At 47.3% G+C, this 20,866-nt stretch overlaps 1 protein-coding gene across 3 annotated transcripts in view; it reads left to right on the plus strand.

Annotated features, from left to right (window-relative positions):
* bcor (BCL6 corepressor) overlaps positions 1–19,680 on the plus strand; it is a 43,027-nt gene extending 23,347 nt beyond the window's left edge. For all 3 annotated transcript variants that reach the window (XM_044130649.1, XM_044130652.1, XM_044130650.1), the window contains 8 exons: positions 250–537; positions 2,765–3,090; positions 4,195–4,473; positions 14,145–14,311; positions 15,352–15,497; positions 17,154–17,231; positions 18,253–18,406; positions 18,502–19,680. In XM_044130649.1, coding sequence (XP_043986584.1) covers positions 250–537; positions 2,765–3,090; positions 4,195–4,473; positions 14,145–14,311; positions 15,352–15,497; positions 17,154–17,231; positions 18,253–18,406; positions 18,502–18,832 — 1,769 coding nt within the window. In that variant the 3' untranslated portion in view covers positions 18,833–19,680. The remainder of the gene's footprint in view (positions 1–249; positions 538–2,764; positions 3,091–4,194; positions 4,474–14,144; positions 14,312–15,351; positions 15,498–17,153; positions 17,232–18,252; positions 18,407–18,501) is intronic.
* The last annotated feature ends 1,186 nt before the right edge of the window (positions 19,681–20,866 follow it).

The raw sequence follows: 20,866 nt of genomic DNA on the forward strand, positions 1-20,866 counted from the left end.
GAATTTCGGATTGGAGCAGCCAGTCTCGGCTTCTTTGGTCTTTATTGGTTTGTTTCTCCCTCATTTCTTTCCTCCACTGCTCTGTCTGTCGTCTTTCTTCCCTCCCTCCCTTCCTTCCTGCATGAACGTGAAGCATGAGGCTCAGACGTTGTCATTAATGCTGTTTTTTTGGCACTCTTGAGCTCGCGTGCAGCACTGTTGGGGCACTGCAACGCGAGACTGAACAACGCGCGTTTCACTTGTCTGCAGATGAGTGCGAGCAGGCCAGTCCCGATGAAGATGACGACGATGACGAGGTGCGAAAGCTCAAAGTCCGCATTGAGCTCAAGGGACTGCGACTCAGCAAGCCCACGGCGGGCGCAGCGTCACCCGACGGCTCCCAGTTCAAGCAGGAGAGGCCCTGGCCCCTGCCTCGCACAGAAAACCCAGCACAGACTCAGCGGGAGCGCAAGATCCGGGCGGCAGAGCCCGAGGACCGGGCCGCGGCGCAGAGGAACGACATCAACAGGAAGTGGGGCTGCGAGAAGCTACCTAATGGTAAGAGCGAACCACCAGACGCGCTAACCGCCGCCTTTTATTCTCCGAGTTCAGCTAGGGTAACGGAAATCTATCTTTGGCTCACGTTTCACTTTCTTGTTGAGCAGGCTGTCTTTAGGGGATTTCCCGAGAGCAGTCAGAGAGGCGAGGGGGGGGGGAGCGGTGGGGCAGAGGAAACGGCTCGGGGGACTCTTCCTCCTGCCAGCCAGAAGGGTTGAAGGGGTCTGGGGACTACAGGCTGAAATGTACAAGCCACGACCCTCCCACACACACGCACACACACTCTTTATTAAATGTTCAACTGGTCTGCGCCAAGCTCTGTGAGGAGGATGAAAGGGAGGAAGTGGTCGGCCGAGATGCGCAGGTGCGCTGTGACTAATGTGTGATCAGTGATTTTTTTTTTTTTTTTTTTCCTCTCGAGACAAGTCACAAGGAGCACTGAATGGGGGATTTATTGGTGTGTGCTGTTGAAGGGGATGGTTGTTCTCATTAAAACGGAGGGTTTTCCCTTATTCTTGTGCTGAAACGGGAAACTGAAAGTGGAGAGCAACTATATATGTTGAAAAAAAAATAATAACTTAACACAAAAACAGCCCATAAGCCTTGATTGGTCGCTGACTTATCATTTTTGTTGAACATTTTTAGATATCGTCACCCTGGCAACAAATGGGTTTAACGCCAAGTGTGTGGGTGTACATTTCTGTACCATAAGAAACCCCACACTGTTACACTATTTAAACTATCATTAATGATCTGACTACACAAGGTTTTTCCTCCAGCGTGCATGAGATGCAAAGAATTTCTCTACCTGAGCTTTTCTCAACTTTATCTACAAATGAAGGATTTGGTGGAATTTAAAACTTGCCAAATAAAAGTTGCGCGGCGACATGAATCAGACCGCGGACTGCAGACACAGATAATAGTTTGTATTTCTGATTAAAATGTTTCGAGGTCTTTGAATTTTTGTGTTCGCACTTGCAAAGTTTGTTGAATAGCCAGACGTGTCCTTGCTGCAGGAAATAAGTGCGTATGTTGCTTTGTGATTCCACTGCGACTAAGGTTTGATTTTATGTGATACACCAACACAAAGTAGCTTACAGCTACAAAGTGGTAAACCCTGTGTGAAACGTAGTGGGTGGCAGTGTCATGCTGTGGGGGATGCACAAACATTTGACCTGTTTGCACATGGAGCGAATTCAGATGATCGCGATATATAGGTTTTTAGGATGAGATCCTCTCAAATGGAAAATGTTTGGTACAACACAGAGTATTTCTTTTTCTTTATTGGCCATGTTTTTTTTTTTTGTTTTTTTTTTTTACACTTTGATTTTAATATCATTGAAGTCAGGCCACAAACATTCAACAACTTTTTGCCCAACAGACACGAACACCCAGTCATTAAACTCGGCTAAAGGGAGCAAGGATTTTAGAAGCTGCTTCTAATTTTTGTTTCTGTTTTCTAAATCGGTAAAACGGAAAGCGTTCAACCAAAAAAAGTTAGAAAACCTGTACATCTTTCTGTCATTACGGAAAACATCCGAGACCGTTTTTAGGACCTGCGGTAATGATTCGTTCTGCTTTGTAACTTTGTTTCATGAAAATAATGCATGTTTCACCAAAAAAAAAAAAAGACAATAAATTGTAGCATTTTTGATTTGCGAAAACATGGCTTCTGAGTGGTTCAACTTAGTGATTTTTGACGCACACTCCAAAACATTTTGACACCGCTAGTTTGGGTCAAAGCCCAGCCACGTGAGTTAAATTCAACTGCAAATTTGCAGCTTAACTTAAATTGGTCTCCAGATTTCCTTCATCTCGCCGTATTTTACAACGGAGAAGGGACAAAAATGTCAGTGGCTAAATTTAGAAAATTGTCAGAGAACCCCCCCATCCCCTAAGAAACTGTTTTACTGTTGCAGCAAAAGGGACTTGCAGAACACTGACTACTACTTTGTGTTGGTTCATCATGGAAGATCCTTATAAAGTACATTTAAATTTATTGTAACATCAATAAAGTCAAACGAAATGGTTGTGAATAATTTCTTTCTGTATATTGTAATTGGTATTTTTTGTTTGTTTTCTTGGCTGGGTAGACTCTTGTGCTCCCAGACAGCTCACAGTGCTCATTAATAAACCAGCAGCGTGTCGGGAGACGGCCTTGCAGTACCTTTCTGTCCTCCTCCTCTACTGGCTCTTACTCTCTCTTCTCCCTCTGCTCCCGTTCCAGGAGTAGCTGCTCCCGTCCTTCCCCCCAGCCAGCCGAAAGACAGGCCTCACCAGCCGAGCCTCTTCTCAGGTGACCGCGGCCTTAAGGAGCCGAAGAGGGGGCCCCCGTCGCCGGCCCCGGAGCTCTGCGTGGGAGGCGTCCCTCCCCTCAAACCCCGTCGCCATAGTGACACGGACAAACCCAAGGGCAAGCGGCCGTGCAAGACCAAGCACACGGGCCAGCGAGACAGAGACAGAGAGAGGGAGAGGGAGAAGAGGAAAGAGGCCGCGCCCACCAGCCCCGGCCAGCGCTTGGCGCCTGATCTGGGATCAGCCGAGGACGACAAGGTGAGCGTTGATAGGGGGAGTCGGGCTGCGATGCGGCCGTCTGGATGTTTTGCAGCAGCGGAGTGTGTTTCTGTATGCCTGTCGGCGCCTCTCATTATGCAGCTGGGGAAGGGAGGGAGGGACAGAGGAAGGAAGTATGTTTACAATGTTTAGAGGGCTGCGGGAGCTTTGACCTCCCCGTGCCCTTTGTGACTCCCTGAGGAGGCCCCGCTCACTCGCTTGTGTGTGTGTGTGTGTGTGTGTGTGTGTGTATGTGTGCGCTTCTCTCTGGCCTTAATTGTCGAGCGTGTGTCATCTGGGCTTCTTTTTTGTGTGTGTGTGTGTGTTTTTGTTTTTGTTTTTTTTGTTGTTTTTTTTGCGTGTGAGCCAGAGATGTGAGTGTCCTGTGTGTTGGTGAGCATTCCTGACAACAAAACCCCGGAGCAATTATGCATCTCGTTGCGTCCTGAGTGAGTGTGAGGAATGTGGCAGCCATGGTGGAGCACATGACGCTCATAAGGAGACGGAAGAGGAGGAGGAGGAGGAGGAGGAGGGGAGGGAAAGGAGCAGAGGGGAAAATCGAGGGAAAAAAATAGGAGTCTTGGCTCTTTCTTTTTTTTTTTTTTTTTTTTTTTTTTCTTTTTTTTTTTCCGCCTCTGCTGCTTCCGTCCCCCCTGCTCCTCCTCAGGCTGACAGCTGCTCCGACATGGAATTCCACTGAGAGGCCGACGCGCCGCTCGCACGCACTCACACAAGAACGGGCAGGCAGCTCCCACTGCTCTGTGAGGGCTCTGCGATTAAAGGAAAGGGGCATGGCGGCCTTTAGCGTTCAGGGTGTGAACGCTCGCTGTGAAAGATGTCTTTTTTTTTCTCTCTCTCTCTCATTAATGGACGATGTAACCTCCAAACGCAATTTAGAAAAGTCTTGAAAGCTTCAGAGGTTGGGGCTACAAAACTTGTAGTTTTTTTTGTTCTTTTTTTAAATAAAAATGTCATGCTGTGGCTATTTCTTTTTAATTTTTTTCGTATTTAGCACACATGTACAGAATTTTCTTTACATTTCTGTGGTTTCGTCTGTGTGCCCTTGAGTGTCCCTCACACTTTCCTCTCCTCGTCTCCCGTCAGCCGGCCGAGCAGCGCAGTGCTCCGAGGAAGAGAGCCGCCTCTCCTAATCACTATCCCTGCTCTCCGCTGAAGCCCTGCTCCCCCGCCGCACTCTGCCCGCCCGCCCTGCTGCCCCAGGCGAACGTCAGGCCTCCGCCGGAGGTGCCGCCGGGGCTGCACAGGACCCCCCCTCTGGAGGCCTCCGCCGTGCGCCCCATCCCGCCGGAAGCTCGGCGGCTGATCGTGAACAAGAACGCCGGCGAGACTCTGCTTCAGAGAGCGGCGCGGCTCGGATACGAGGTAACACGCTTCACTTGGTTCATCCTCCCTCCTTATCTCTCTCTTACTCTTTCTTTTTTTTCTTCTTCTTCTTCTTCTTTCACGTTTTACGCTCCTACACTTCATCTCCCCCGAATCTCGGCCCTCTTTTCTTAAATTGAACTCATTTTCTTACCCGACTGTTCCTTTCTACGACTCTACTCTGGATTTTTTTAGTTTTTATTTTGAGAATCCTTCCTCTCTCACACATCTCCAATACTACCTCTTTCTAGCTTCTTTTTTCATTTGCTTTTTTCTCTCATCTCACCTTTACTCACAATTTCTTCCTCACATGCTCCATCTTATTACTCTCCTCGCCTGCTACTCTCCTCCTCTCTCTCAGGTTTCCACCGTCTCCCTCTCTCCCTCCCCCCTTCCTTTCCTCTCGGCGCTCTCTTTCTCTTCCTCTCTTTGTGACTCAGATTGTCGTTGGCACCCCCCCCCCCTTACCCTTCCTCTTCTCCTCCTCCTCCTCACATGTGCACTCGCTCACACACAAACTCGCCGCCGCCTCCCCTCCTCTCGCCTCGCACCGCTCTCACATCTCATTAATTCTCCGCGAGGCGAAGTGTGACACACACATACACACACACGCACGCACGCGCACAGGCACACGCGAATGAGCGCAGGCAGCATGAGGGATCGTTATACGGAGACGGATGCTCGCCAGCTTCTCTCTCTCTCGCTCTCTCTCCGGCGTCGGGGAGGTTATTCCTCCGTCTTCGTGCGGAGCTGCCGATCATTCTTATTCCAGCGGCGCCACCAGGGGCTGGGGGGGTTTCTTCTGCGTGTATCATCGCATGGAAATACGAATTTAAGGCCAATATCCGTTTATGGGAGATGCAACATTTATCGAGAGCATTGTTGTGTTTTTTGATGTGCCACCCCACCCCATCTCTCCCGATCCGGTCGCCTCTGTTAAAACTTTCTCACTTTCCCACCTATTCTCTGCACGTTGTAAAGAAAATAGGGAATGTGTGTGTTTTGGATGTTCCCCGTCTAATTTGAGGGTTCTTGGCACATCGCTGGTGTTGGCAGGTCTTACAAATTGATGCGGCTCATGTCGTTCCTCTACTTTATTTTAATAGTGCCCGACCACAGTCTGTGTGGTTTGTTTGTTTGCTTGCTTTTTAGAACAACTGTGAAGCGTAGATTGATCCAGTCCAGATTCGAGTTTCAGATGCAGACTTCTCAAAGTTGCCTTCCAGTGGTTTGCTTTTCGCCAACGAATGCACGCTGATGCCCCCGAGCCCAGCAACGAGGACTAGATTTTCACTTTGCGATTTTTACGAAATATAAAGAGCAACATGGTTTACCCTGCGCTGTGTGTATTTGAATCGGTGACTTCACAAGAGGCAAATTGATCTGATTGGCTGCACCGGCAGAAAAGACGCTAGGCTAGCTCAATTTGACAGATCTTACATGGATTCTCTACTGCGATCCCTTTCACAAACCTCTTCCATATGCTTCCTGAATTTGCTGTAGAGTTCTGGAGTACGGCTCAAACGTGTTCCTGCGGCTGTGCAAAACAAAAGCAAACGCCTTTGAAGGCGGTGTTGGATTGCACATGAGGAAAGAGCAGAGGGGGAGGGGGAACACAAGAGATGGACGTACCTGAAAGTACGTGTGGAAGGAGGGTGGTGTTCGGGAAGGTGGCTGTCATCTTGACCGACTACGCTTCCTCACAAAATGGCAGAATAAATAAAAAACTGACCATGAGGTTTTTCTAAAAGTGACAGAACATATATATAACAGGAGTCGATTTTTACAATAACGTCTTGCTACGTGCTTTATAAATTGCAAGAAAATAAAATTTCACTGAAGCACAGCACTGCAAGACAGGTCGACAGGACACGCAAAGAAGCCATAGAAAACTTGCTTAGGACACAATTGAGATAGATAATTGTCAAGTGCTCAGCCTCCCCCTCAGGGCTATGACGCCCTGGGTAGTGAGCCATATTGACCTCATCTGCTCCCATGTGTGTTTGGGTGCGTTAATGGGGGGTTGGGGGGAGGGACTATGGAAACCGGTATCTTCGTGCCACGCTCGTTCCTGCCTTGCTTTATAGTTGCGCATGTTAGTTGGACACATTTATGGTGATGAGGGAAGTGTGTGCGGGTGATTATGTGTGTGAGGCTGAATGGGAGAGAGCAGGAGTGTGAATGAGAGGTAAGCACTGGGAGTATAATCGCGTTCTAATGGCCCTCTAATGTGCCGTGGTGACTGTGGTTAGCAGCGGCGGCGGCTGTTTTTCTCCCTGGCTTTCCGTGCGCGCGCGCGCACACACATATACGCACACACACACACACACACACACACACACACACAGACGGGATGCAGCGCAGCAACAGCAGCAGGGCTCAGTCAGCCGTGCTCGAGTGAAGCTGGCTCGTCTCTCTGATTTATGCGTCTCTCTCGAACGTTTTTTTCCCTCCCTCTCCTATATTTTTTCCTCCCCTCCTTCGCATTGCCCCCACCCCTTCCCCCGTCTCTTTCCTTTCTACGCTCCTCGCGCGGAGAGGCAAAGAGAGGAGGAGAGGGGGAGGGGAGGAGAAAACCTGAGACTACACAAACAAGGCGCTGACCGCTGCGCAAACAACACCGCCGCCACCCCCCCTCTTCCCTCCCTCCCACCCTTTCTTTCTTTCTTTCTTTCTCTCTCTCTTTCTCTCTCCCCCCTCGCTCAGGAAGCTCGTCTCTCACTGCCTGTGTGAGATAAGCCCGGGGCAGGCCCCTGGGGCTCCCACGCACACGCTTACACACACACACGCAGACAGCGCGGATACAGAGACACACACCAGTTTATGCATTCTGTCTCTCCTATACACACACACACATCCACACTGAGACACACAAGCCTGTAGCTGCACAGAGCGCTTGTCTCTCACTGGTGTTTTAGCGCCGCGAGCTCCGGGCTTATCACACGCAGGCAGAGAGATACGAGGGCCTGCGAGACGGAGGCGCACACACACACACACGCACACACATGCGCGCGCGCGCGGGCACACACACAAGGCTCACATGCTGATTATGAAGCATGCAAGGAAATATGCGGAGAGAAACACCCGCTCTGACCCAAAAAGCACACGCACAGACTTTCCTGACGTGTTCCTCTCCATATGCTACACAGAGAGACGACTCTTCTCCTCCACGCTCGCTGCTACCGCCGCCGCCGCCGTCGCACACCCACACAAACTCGCATGCGCACACACACAGGCACGCAGAGCTGCGCGTTAAGCGTTTAGAATAACTCCGTGCGCAGACGTACGCACGCGGACTAAAAAAAAAAAACAAAAAAAACGGGGATGGAGAAGCACGGTTTGTTGGCTCAGGCGTCCCTTTTGTGCGAAAACCTGTACACGCAGCAGAACGCAAGAATTGTCGCGCGTGCGTGCGTCAACCCAGCGCGTTCTGTGCAGCTCCCGAGGCCCCCCGTCCCCGGCACCGTGCATATTTCATGTTCATTTAGTTTCGCAATCCGTGCCTCTGCACATGAAAGCCCACTCTCTCTGCCTTCCTTCCTTCCTCCCTCGCTCGCTCGCTCGCCTTTTTATTCTCGCCGCTCGCTCTGCCTCGCTCGCTGAGCATTTGAAATGCTAATGAGGAGAGATTCTGCGGATGTCTTCATCCCTCTCGCGGCGCTGATCGGGGGCCCCTCAGCTCTGCCCGCTGAAGGCTCAGATAAAGGTGCAATCTGTCATTTATTCTCCTCCGGTGAATCGCTTCTGAGCTCGGCTGTCAGATCGATGCGATCCAAGCAGAAGACAAAAGTTCGGTTTCACCTGGAGCGCCCTGTTGGACCGGCTTCTGTGACGGCGAAACTTTGAAGGGAACTCTGTGCAGTGGCAGGGTTTGGTTAATGTAGAAAGGCGCATTTGCTTCAAAGGTCATCGGACTGACGGCAGATTGTCTGATCTAAAGGATTATTGAGGACAATCTGCCATAGCAAGGTTTTAAAAAGTTAATATTTTAGAATCTAAAATAAAATAAAACTGCATCACTGTTGGGAAGGTTTTAAGCAATTTTAAAGAAAGTTCCCTCTAGCTGAATGGAGTGCAGATAATAACCCAATTCTGCCCCTCCCCCACCTGTTACTGCACACTGCCAGTTGAAATGATGTTGCTGCACTTTCTCCTCACTTTCAGGAAAGCCATATTCTGCTGTTCTGATATGTAATCGGCCATGAAAAACGCCGACACGGCGCAGGCGAGCCCTTCTGTGAACTGCTCCTGTTCGTTCTTAAATCACGTGTCATGCACGCTGATACTTTTTCGCTAAAAGAAAAAGTGAAACCAACTTCTCAGAAATCAAAGAAGGCACAGAGAGAAGCTCTGCATAGCCTAAACAGAAAATAAGTGTAAAACATCGTTCATTTGAAATAGTAAGCACGTCAGCGGTCACATTAGTTTTCTGTTCTCTACTGAAGGAACTACCCTCTGCTGAAATCCAGCCATCTGTCTTGTTTTGCAGTAACTCGGGAGCTTCTAGTGTGTGTTAATGGCAAGAAATGGTGTGTGCGCGAAAGTACCCATGGTCATCCTGGTTTGTTTTCGCCCTAAATCCCCCTGCCAGCTGCTTTCACTGACAGCTTGTCATGGCTACATCGCAGCATTGAGCCCGGGAAGCCTACTCAACCTACTCCCATCCCCCCTCTGTGTTGACTGTTGTGGGACTGTGACTAACTTGCTCAGCGACTCAGAGGAGGGCTGACTTGAACCCCCCCCCTTCTCTATCTTGGTCCTGACACAAGAGCTGATGAAAAGCAGTCTAAATTTATGTTTCGTGTGTTTTGCGAAAGAGCCTGCTGCTGAAAAACTGCAAAGGAAAGGGAAAAAAATATATGTATATATATATATATATATATATATATATATGTATATATATATATATATATATATATATATATATCCAACATATTATTCATATGACTCAGTCCTCTCATTTCTAGTATATATAGATAAGAGTTTCCTCAGATAGTTTTGACCCTCACCTACTTGTTGCTGCACACTGCTGATCAGCTGGCAGAAAAACAAACTGGCTGCTTAGATATAAATGAATGTGTTTGGGTCGTGAAAAATACAGTGGTGCGTAGAAGCTAAAGGGCACCACTCATTACCATTTCCCATACTAGCAGCTTGTGTTCAGCAGCCTGGACCCCTGAGCAGATAGCCCAACTAATTTAACCAGCCATGACAAGCTGTCAGCTTTTGATGCTCCAAGTATTATTCTACGAATAGTAGAACAACAAAAGGTGCAATAAGCGCTTCAGAACCACTGCTAAATTTTGGGACTATTTCTAGTTGGACAACAGCCATTCCGATCAATTTCCATTTTAAATCAGTGCTTAGCTAGTTTCCGTTTCGTCAGTGTTTGTAGTTTGCATGTGAAGGCTGCTCTTTGGCCCTTGAAGTTATTTACGTACAGACGGAAATGCGAATGTTTGGACAGCACAGATTAAAGGCAGTCCTGCTGCAGATAAACCAGAGCTGTACTCATGGAATTGGCTGTAAGGGAAGACCTTTACACACTTTCACCGCCTGTTTAGATTTCTTTTACTACATATCTATATGATATTCGAATTTTGCTACAATTTTGTATTTTTCCGTTACAGATGAGCAACTGTAACAACATAAATCTCTTTGGAAATTGTGTTTCCTGATGGGAATTTTTAACAACATAGCCACAAAGCGATTGCTTAAAAAGCCTTCTGCTGCCATCACGTTATTTCCATTTCCCTAGCTGAGCTTTACGTGCTGGGGTTTAATATTAGTAAGACTCTGGTACTAATAATCGACTTATTTTTTTAATGATTTATTTATTTTTATTAAATCTAGTCTCCAAATGATTTTACTTGGACTAAAGCAAGCCCTTTGAACAACGAGGCTGCGCAGATTAATTTGTTTTCAGAGCCGGGCTCAAGAGGCCATTCAAAGAACTTAAATGGATTTTTTTTTTTTTTCTTTCTCCACTTTGGTGTTTGCTTCGTTTTCATTACCCCGAAGTCGCTGCCGAGCGTCGACATGGAAACGTCCAAACAGGCTTATACCTGGGAGCTGGAAAGTTGGCGAACAACCAGGTTTAGCAGTCAGCAAGCTGTCATCCCGAGCTTTCACCAACTTCTTTTTGTTTTTTTTGTTTTATTTTTGCCTCAGTGGCTGTCTGACGTGCCACCAGAACAGACAGTGACTCATATTAGGCCCCTTGAATCACTCGTTTTGCATGCGGATGAGGGGGAATACGTGGCGCAAATTACTGCTTGAAAAGGAGGGCATTTATCACGGCAGCCAGAGGTGACTTTTCTCTCTCTCTCCCTCCCCACCTTCCCTCCACGCCGCGCCCCTCCCTTCCACACGCACTTTTCTCCCCTTTTTTCTTCTCAGCTTTGTTAATAGAATCTGAGTGGCTCAGTGTTAGATTAATTAACTGTGAGATCATCATCAGCGGCGGCAGCAGCGGCAGCAGCGCCTTCAGTCTCACTGAATCCTCACCCCACCCACACGTTTCACTTTTCCGAGCACGCACCAACTTTCCTTTTCGCCGGAAAACTCCGGTCTGGCAGATTCGCTCATGCATCACCTACACATGTGACACGCATCCAACGCAGGCGGCGCCGGAAGGGGTTAAACGTCTGAGTGATGCATTGATTGCAGGGGAGCGCGGGGAAGCATTCTAGAGAGGGAGATTAGAGGACGGAGCGCGAGAGAAGAGAATAGAGGAAGCAGCGGAGCGGAGGGGACGTGGGGGGAGGTTGTCTCGTTTTACTGCGGAGGAGTGTGTGTGTGTGTGTGTGTGTGTGTGTGCTCGCGTCTGGCGGGAAGCCGGGGCTTTCGTGCTAAGCTCCTCGCTCTCTCCCAGCGATATTAAACACGGCTCCGGAGGTTTAGCGCTGCGCCTCCTCCACAGCCACACGCGTCAGCAGCACAGAAACACACACACGCACTTTGGCACGCTGCATATCAACACTCCCTAGCCGTCAGTCTCTCTAACACTTGCTCTCACTCTTACACACACACACACACACACACACACACACACACACACAACACACAACACATGCATAGAGCGAGTGGAATCCCCCAGAGGGGAGCTTCGGCACAGCGCTCCTGAATCTCTCTCCAGCAGGCAAACAGAGTGTTGGCAGCGAGAGAAAACCAGTTGGAGCGTCTTCCCACCCTCCCCTCGTTTCTCCACGTTCACTCTCACTCGCTCACTATTCTTCGGCGTCATCTCTCCGCCCTGGTTTCACTCCCCTCACACACACGCACACACCCCACCCTTTCATCTCTTGTTATTATCAGCTGTGGCCCCAAAGGACGGCCCCGGCAGATTTCCTCCACGGATTCATTCATCTGTCATCTGCCGGGTTGTGCTGCCTCTCGTCCCCTCCGTCCTCTGCTCGTCCCTCCCGTCCATCGGCCTGTTTTCTCTCTCCACTGCCGTTTTTTTTTTTTTTTTTCACCCTCCAAGCGCTGAAAGGGTGGGGAGGGGGAGCGCGATAAACACTTGGACTTAGATGGCTGGCCAGAATTAGCATAGAAATGGAGGCTTGGTGTCGTCTACCCAGGTTCAGATGAGCCGCTTTGGCTCCCCACGGCAACAGGACCGCTTGCAGAACGGAGTATGAATGCATCTGGATAAACGAGCCTTGCATTCACATGCATATATAAATATTTAATAACGGACCGATTTTTTTTTTATTTTTTTTTAGGATCCTGAAACATGACGGGGGTGCGGGGAAAGGCCATTTAGAAATAGTTGGATTTTCGCATCTTTTTTTCAGTACTTTCGTGTAAAAATGTAATTTCCAAGGTGAGTTAACATGGAAAAACTCACCCCCAAACTCCCGCCCTCTCCCCCCCCCCAAAAAAAAATCACAGTTTTTTTTTAACTCATCTGCTCTATATAAAAAAAGTTCTCACTGTTTTATTTTATAAATAATAACGTCAGATGAACATTATGTTACCAACTGTCTGAAATTTGTTTTCCACGTCTTTTTGTTATGAAGTTTAACGCCTGGAAAAAATCTTTGCTTTATTTCTCGCGTAGTAACCTTTCTTTTTGTTTTGCTTTATCAATTGTTACAGATACTGGCAGAAGATGTATATATACATTTGCACTCATTTAAAAAAATAAAAAAGGGTAATTTATCTGCTTTTGGCCTCTAGACCTCCTTAGATCAAGATTTTACTCTAAACCTGTAGTTCAGAGTACTTAAGCCCCTATTTTAAGTTATTACAACCAATGTAAAGGCGTCACAGATCACAAAGTGTGCTTCAAAGAATCTGTTTATTGTTGAATAATCTGCTCCAGATTTAACCCTAACAGTTTGTTATGGGTTTTGAAACTGACCTGCGCTAAATTGATCCAGATGCCTGCAAAGATCAGTGGAATAACCCTGCACCCTACCGCCGAACAGGAATCCAGCTTGTTGTCTCAGACTAGTGTGGATTATTATTATTATTATTTTATTTATTTATTTATTTTTTGATGAGAGGGGTGCAGAAACGTTTGAGAAACTTGTCATTTCACAGTGGAAAATTCGCAGGAACCATGATCTGTCCCTTTAGTCGGCACGGATTTGTTCAGGAAGCAGCACAGCTCGGCTGTTACTGCAGCAGCAGCAGAAGGTTCCGTTTTTCCCACCACCAGTCTCTGCTGCACGTCTCTGCCTCAGAAAAATACAAAAAAAAAAAAAAAACAAACATATTAACTTATTTGTAACTCCTAAGCTAATGAATGGCTGCGTATAAATGTGTTTGCGCTTTCACGGTGCACAAAAAGCGCTGGTCTTTGGCGCAGGTACAGCCAATGGTTTGTGGAGAGAATCTTTGGTTGTATGGAAAACAGAGAAAATTCGTCTATGGCTGCTTAAATTTTTTTGCAGCTTTGACTTGGGAGTTTGATGTATGATCTTACATTATTAATGTATTACATATCTAATCCAAACAAAAAAAACAAACAAGCAAAAAAACCCCAGCATTTATGCTTATTGAAATCACTTTAAAAATACGCTACTCCGCAGGCTGCACGTTGACAGCGTAGAAATTCTCCGTCTGACCCAAGCAGACCTTGTATCCACACGCTGCCCAGAAGCTTCCTGTCTCTCTGTTTCCTCTCTGCCTAATGGCGGCAGACGCTGCTCCCGTCCAATAAAGACCATTCTGACTACTTAGCGCCGGACGCCCAACTGTCACAGCCTTAGACCAGAGAAAACGCTTCCAGCTCTTAAGCGCCTCCATCAAATCTCTTTGTTCCGCTTCCATTATGCCGCGCTCGGAGCCCAGCCATTGTAGCTGGCTGCCACGGCGGCGTCCGGGCCCCAATCACGCTGCACACACAAACACAAAGGCGCGCGCACACACACACACACACACACACTCAGACGTGCGTGAGCAGAATCTGGCAGGCAGAGCGCAGTTGAGTCACTCTCGGGCTCCTCGATGCGTTTGGCGCCAGCTCCGGTATTATGGAGCGTTTGTGCGCCTCTGCGTATGTTTGTCCGGCACAAGAGCACACTCAGTTCTTCCTCTCCCGTCATTCCTCTCCCACAGGAACCGTAAAGGGGAAAGGCTGTGACTGCTCGTGCGTATTCATTGTCATCACGCGTAGAGAAACAAAGCGGCTCACCGTTTTGTTTTGTCGTCTCTCTCAGGAGGTGGTGCTGTACTGCCTGGAGAACAGAGTCTGCGAGGTCAACCACAGAGACTACGCGGGCTACTGCGCACTCCACGAGGCGTGCGCCCGGGGCTGGCTCAGCATCGTTCAACATCTGCTGGATTATGGCGCCGACATCAACTGCAGCGCACAGGACGGGACCAGGTAAATAAAAAAGAAGCTCTTCCCCTCTCTCATACGCATTCCCCTTCGGTGTATTCAGAGCCTATTCTTCTACGTAAAAACAGCTGTAGCTCTGTCAGAGTAGATGGTGAGCTTTTGTATATAACAAGTTTCAATTGTTGCCACAGAATTATATATAGTTCTAGACTTTAACTGGGCTATTTCATTGGATGCATACATTTTGATTAAGACTATTTTGATGTAGCTTTAGCTACTAGTTAAAGGTCGTAGACCCCTAAAGTCTTTCCTCCTTCACGTTTGTTGTCCTGTATTTCCCATCTTCCCGGTAAATATCATCCTTATTAGAGCTGAAGAAAAGCATTCCCACAGGATGATGCAACTACCACCATGTTTCAAGGGCCATGCCCATCTTGGCATTGGTTTTGCACCACTAGTGCCAAAACTTTTTGGTGACATCTGAGGGCAATGGCTATGTTACATTTTAGAGATGCACTGATCCAATATTAATATCTGTATTGGTCCCAATATCGGGGAAAAATGTTTTTCATTGGCTGTTATACTTGTAATTGTACTATAAAAGTTATTTCTACATGTTGATCAAGCTTGTGGAGCTATTTGTGTATTTAGGTGTGCTGTACTGGGTCAGAGTTGTCAAGTAAATTTGTAATGCAGTCCATCTAAGTCTGTGTTTTAAAAAAAAAAAAACATTTTAAGTAAATTCAGCACTGTTTTTCTGCATCGGATTGGTATCGGCCGATACTAGACCTCAGATATCCGTATCGGTATCGTAAACGAAAAAAGTGAATTGGTGCATCTCCATTATATTTTGGGGTATCTGAGTAAAGTGGGGCAAAGACAAAATGCAGAAAAGGACAAGGCTTATTAAAAGCAACCGTAATTTTCAGATTAAATAGTTTTAATTTGGAATAAATTAGGTGTATGTTATGGGGGCAAGGCAGGCTAAAGGAGCATAAATATTAATGATACATGCTGTAATTTCTCACCAAGACCCTTCTGATCCCATGTAACCTCTATCTGTGCATCATTGTGCATGTGTTTAGACCCATCCACGACGCTGTGGAGAACGACCACCTGGACGTGGTGCGGGTCCTGCTGTCGTACGGAGCCGACCCCACTCTGGCCACGTATTCTGGCCGCAGCCTGCTGAAAATGACCCGCAGCGACAGCATGGAGCGTTTCCTCACCGGTGAGTGTTGTTTACATTTTCAAACAAAACTCTAGTGTGAGGTTATTAAGGTTCCAAGAACAAGGGAGCACGCAACGTGGATGTGGACATTTTTCTAAACTGACCTCATTGTATTGAGCGGAACAAGTGGCAACAAACCCAGAGAGAGAGAGAGAGAGAGAGTTGCATGTAATCGGCACAAAACGTAACTTTTTCAAAAATGTCAAAAAGTGGAAACTTAACCAAAATAAAAATGCTTCCGGACATTTCTTTTTCCCTGGTCTGAACAGACTGGGATCAGAAATCAAATGCCTTTAATTTAATTTAAATGAGAATAATAGTAATTTCAGCTGCTGAGAGAAGAAGCTAAGAAGCGGGGCGATCAGGGTTAGGGACGGGGGTAAATGGTTTAAAAGCTTGGTCACCAACCCTGTTCCCAGTGGCCTCCCCCCCAACCCCCATGCCTGCTCTCTCTGTTTGCTGTTCTTTCACTGCTCTGACCTCTGCTCAACCTGCTGGCAGGACTCCCTCTCTGTAAATCCTCCTCTTCCACCTCGGAGCAGGAGCCGCTCCACACGTCCATCTCTGTCATCTCATCTCCCCTCAGGCGCCCGCCTCCTCCGCTCCGCACTCCTCTCCCCTCCCTCGGCCACCTGTTAGACAGGGATTCTCGGCTCGCCGGGGTGCGTGCTGCCGCCGCCTCTCGGCTCCTCTATCTGGTTACCTAGCAACGGCCACTGTGTTTGCTCGGCGTACGTGCGGAGGGGGAAAAAAAAAAAAAAGGCTTCGCTCTGGCTGGAAAGCGCCTGTCGTTTCGCACGGCAGCCTCGCTGGAGTCTGACACGCTCTGTGTTTGGCGTTTGTGTGCGTGTGTGTGTGTGTGTGTTGCGAGGGCTCGTCTGGATGTTTATAGTTAAGTTGAGTCAACACGGCTCTGTGTGCGGGAGGATAGGGAAATGAAATCATGCTCAGCTGCCTCTCTCCGCCTGAGAGCCGAACTAGTTACGACCCGTTGCGCGAGGGAGAAAACGGACAGGTGGCGGTTGGCGTTGAATTTTGAGGCAACGGGACGGATCGATGTCGGGAGAGCTGAAGGAGAAGGAGCGAGCTGCGCGCAGCCCTCCCTCCACCTGGTCCCACTCATCTGGAGGCCGTTAATCCCTCCAAACACACGCCAGACGCCCCACGCCTCAGCGCTGGCACAGAGCCCGGCTCTCGCTCTGCAAATGTGCGCGCGCGTGATGAATACACACCGCGTTGCTCATCCAGCTCCCTCTGCTTGTTTGTTTCTCTCTCTTTCTCTCTCTCTTTCTGCTGTGTGTGTGCTCTCGCTCTGAGCGACTGTGTGTGGTTCTTGTTTGATTCCTGGCAGCCGTCTGTGGCCCCGCTCTGAACTGAGCCAGCTCTAACCCAGCAGAGACAGTCGTTCTCCTCCCCCGCCGTACAGCCCCTGGCCTCTGACCATCACCACCTCAAAACATTTCTCTGTTTGTTTTTCTTTTCACTCTCTCTCTCTTTCTTTCTTTCTTTCTCTCTCTTGACGCTCCCGCTCCCCCTCTGTTTTACTGTGCTCTTTATCCATTTGTCTGCTGTAGTCTCCAAGGGCAATTGTATTTGCCTCGTTGCCTGTCCCCAGGCGCCCGGCTCTTGAATAACAGGCTTCTCCTCTCTCCACAGATTATTTTGCTGACCTTCAGGGCCGCTCAGATGACGACCCAGGGCTTTATTGGGAGTTCTATGGCAGTGCTGTGTGTGGTGAGTACTGATCACTCTGTCTGTCCTGTAATGCTTAAAATCGGTGTTGTTCTACCGTGAGGAACCTTTTATCTCCCCCTGGCCTTGGGTTGGGTGTGTTTCCACTCAGTCTGCAGGGATGTCGCTGCTCCACTTTTGTTCCAAAACTATGAAACTAGACCAGCCTTCATCTCAGATGTACAGCGGTTATGGTTTAAAACCTGAGTAAAGTCACTTCAAACTAAAACTGCGCCGATCTCGACTAGACAAAAGATAGACACTTCTGTTTTTGGAAATAAAATTCTACCATTTTCAGTACTAAAACTGATGGCTGGTTTAAAGCGATTACACTCCACAACTTACTCGGAGTAACTTGAAAACTCATTCAAAGATTCATCTATTCAGATGCAGTCTTCTGAGGCAGTAATTACACTGTGAAACAGAATTAAAATCTCTTAAAAACCTGAGGTAATTAACCACATGTAGCTTTCATATTTGTGGGAGTTTTAGTTGTTTTTATTTGTGCCTGGAACATAAACAGAGTAAAACACTTGTACGTTACCGGTGTAAGTCCCTAAAACTGATCTGAGTGCAATGTTTACTCTCTTTGAAGTCTCAGATTATCCACGCTTCATTGAACTTATTGAATCGATATTCTTTGGCTGATCTTGTTAACATAAACTCATGTTTAAAACGAGTTTCTGGGTTTAAATATTTCTTGTAAACAAAAAATAGCAATTACTCCCATAGCATTTTTTTTAAAGATGTCTGAAATTATTTACAAGTCTAAACAAAAACATGAAAGATTTCTGAAAAAAACCCCTCAATTTATAGTTCAGTGTAGTCAAAAATATAATCTGGTAATCTCTTTGGTGCTTAATTGAGAAACAAAAACATCCCCAGAAACTACAGTGGGAGCTGGAAAAGGTTCTTGCACTAGGAACACACCGTTTACTCCATCGGCAAACCTCTTCTAACCAAGGCAGCTTCTTTACGACATCGATGATGACGATGCCAACTCATGTTGTTGTTTGTGTGTCAGAATCTGGCGAAGAAGGCGGTGTCTACAACATCCTGGCAGACGCCCCCGGCCCAGACAATGAGGACGAGGACGAGAAAAGGGAGGTGTTTGAATTTGAGTTCTCTGACCGACCTCTGTTGCCGTGCTACAACATCCAGGTGTCCCTCTCCCAGGGGTGAGCTTTGATCTCCGAAGCAGACATCACTACTTATTTTTTATAGCCTCCGCCCGCCCTCATTCCTCAACTTCTCCCTCCCGCCCCTCTTTCAGACCAAGGAACTGGCTGCTGCTGTCCGACGTGCTCCGGCGCTTGCGCTTGTCCGCCCGCGCCTTCCGACAAGCCTTCCCCCACATGGAGGTGGTGACGGTGGCCGAGGCCGAGTTCTACCGGCAGGCGTCCCTGTCGCAGCTCTTCTCCTGCCCGGAGGAGCTGGAGGGCTTCCACCCGGACAGCAAGGACCTGCTGGACCTGGTGGAAGACAGCGCGGAGCTGGCCGCTCTGCTGGGCTCATCACTGGAGTGTCTGGACGACCGCTGGGACCACCCGGCGGACAAACTCAAGGACAGAATGAAGGCGGCGGGCAGGCTGGCCTCATCCTGACCTTGTTCCTCACCGAGTGGCGTTTGCTTTAGAACCAATCAGAGGTTACAGATATGCCTTAGCGTGACCCTTAGTTCTCTCGGCTTCGGCCCGGTCCCGGACCAGCACTGGTGCGCTGTACAGACAGACTGACCCACCAGCTGACTGGGCTGCGGAAACATTTCTCTCCGTTAACTAAGGATCGACACATTTCTGACTCAAGAGACTTAATAATGGTCTTATTTTTATAAATTAATATATGTATAAATAAATATATACAGTATATATGATATGGAGAGCTTTTCTTCCCCCTTTGTGACGTTGCTCACTGCTCCTCTGAAAGCAGTTTTTGTCCTTTTTTTTTTAATTGAGCAGTCGTGCTTTCAGCGACTGAACGGAGTGTGTGAATGTACAGCGCACTGTGCATGTTTCATTGTACAGAATAGTTCTGAGGCTGTGCTGTTCAGTCTGATATTTGTGTTTATAGAAAGCACATGATGTCCATTTTTTTTTCCTCCCCTAGTTCTCAAACTTTAGCGCTCGCTTGAGCCTCAGGGGCTACTTTGTTGTAATTTTTTTTGTTTTTTTGCCTTTTAAGTTTTCTTTTCAGGCTGTAATTTAAACGTTCGAAACTGCAAAACTGTTTGTATAATAAAGTTTTAAGATGGTGTTGATATTCCCCCTGTGGCACAGAGCTTGTATATAACGGGGAAGGCTACTGCAGTACAGTCATTTTTTTTTTTTTTTCCTCAGTGTGTTCATTTTTGTTTTTGTTTTGTTTTAACTTTGTAATTAAAATATCCCATAATTTGTATTTATATTTTACAAAAGAAGTTGCTTTAAAATAAATATACAAACTGCAAGTTGAACCAAACTCCCAGTTTTTGTGTCATTCATTAATCTCAGATGTCAGCTTCTGATGCGTGTCAAAACCGCTTTTCATGCCTAATTACCCAGCATGTGACCGCGGTGCTATATTGCCCCCTCTTGGAAAATGGATGCCTGGCAAGTCATTGCCGCGGCCTTGATGAACACTGCCGCCTCTCTTTCGACTAGACGCGGAATCTGTTGGTCTCAAAGCGCCCTCTGGTGGACAGAACCGAAAACAACCAGTGGAAAATCCGAAGTTTATTATAAAGCCTTTAATTTGGACCCAACAATAGCATCTTAAAGAGACAAAGGAGCATGTGTTGTCTTCACCTGTATTGTGAAAGAGGTTTTTAAATCTCTCATGTCCTGTCTTTGCTATTTTGAGATAAATTCCTTTTACATGTCTTGCCTGAGTTAAATATATTAGTCCCTTCCAGGGATTCATGGTACCATGGTTCTGTCCGTCTCTGTTGCCTTGTGATGGACTGGCAACCTGTCCAGGTTGCACCCTGCCTCTTGCCCGTAACGTCTCACTGGAGAGAGGCACCAGCACCCCTCCTGACCCTTTGTGTTTATAGAAAACAGATGGGCTAAGCGTGTAAGAAAATGGATGGATGGGTGGATTTGTGGTACCTCCTATAGGACTCATCACAGACTGTTTTTGGTTCATTCAGTTGCTTGAACCAAATGCAGCTTCTCCGCATAGATTAGTCACACACACACACACACACACACACACACACACACACACACACACACACACACACACACATAGAAATATATATAGCTATATATTTCACTTAAATTACTTTATTGTTAATTTTTTTATGTTGAAATTTTTTTAACCTGGAACCTGAGTGCAAATTTCATACCACAAACCCATGCTGGTATGACAAAAAATAAATAAATAAATAAATAAAAAAATCCCGGAAATCCTTGAAGTTTAAGCTTTGTGAACTACTCATGGGTTCATTGGACTTCTTCCAATAATCCACTCTGGATTTATCCAACAGTGATTGGCTGCACATTTTAAGTAATCTGTTTTCCTCTGTCATGACTTTAGGTCAAAGGTTACAGCACTGAAAAACCTTTGAGGAGTGTACCGTCACTCAAATGAAGTGGTTAGAATCCAAACCCATGGGCGTAAATCCAGGGGAGTTCGGGGGTCTGGACCCCCCCAAAGAA

Source organism: Gambusia affinis, linkage group LG11, assembly GCF_019740435.1.
Source record: "Gambusia affinis linkage group LG11, SWU_Gaff_1.0, whole genome shotgun sequence".
Taxonomy (NCBI): Eukaryota; Metazoa; Chordata; class Actinopteri; order Cyprinodontiformes; family Poeciliidae; genus Gambusia; species Gambusia affinis.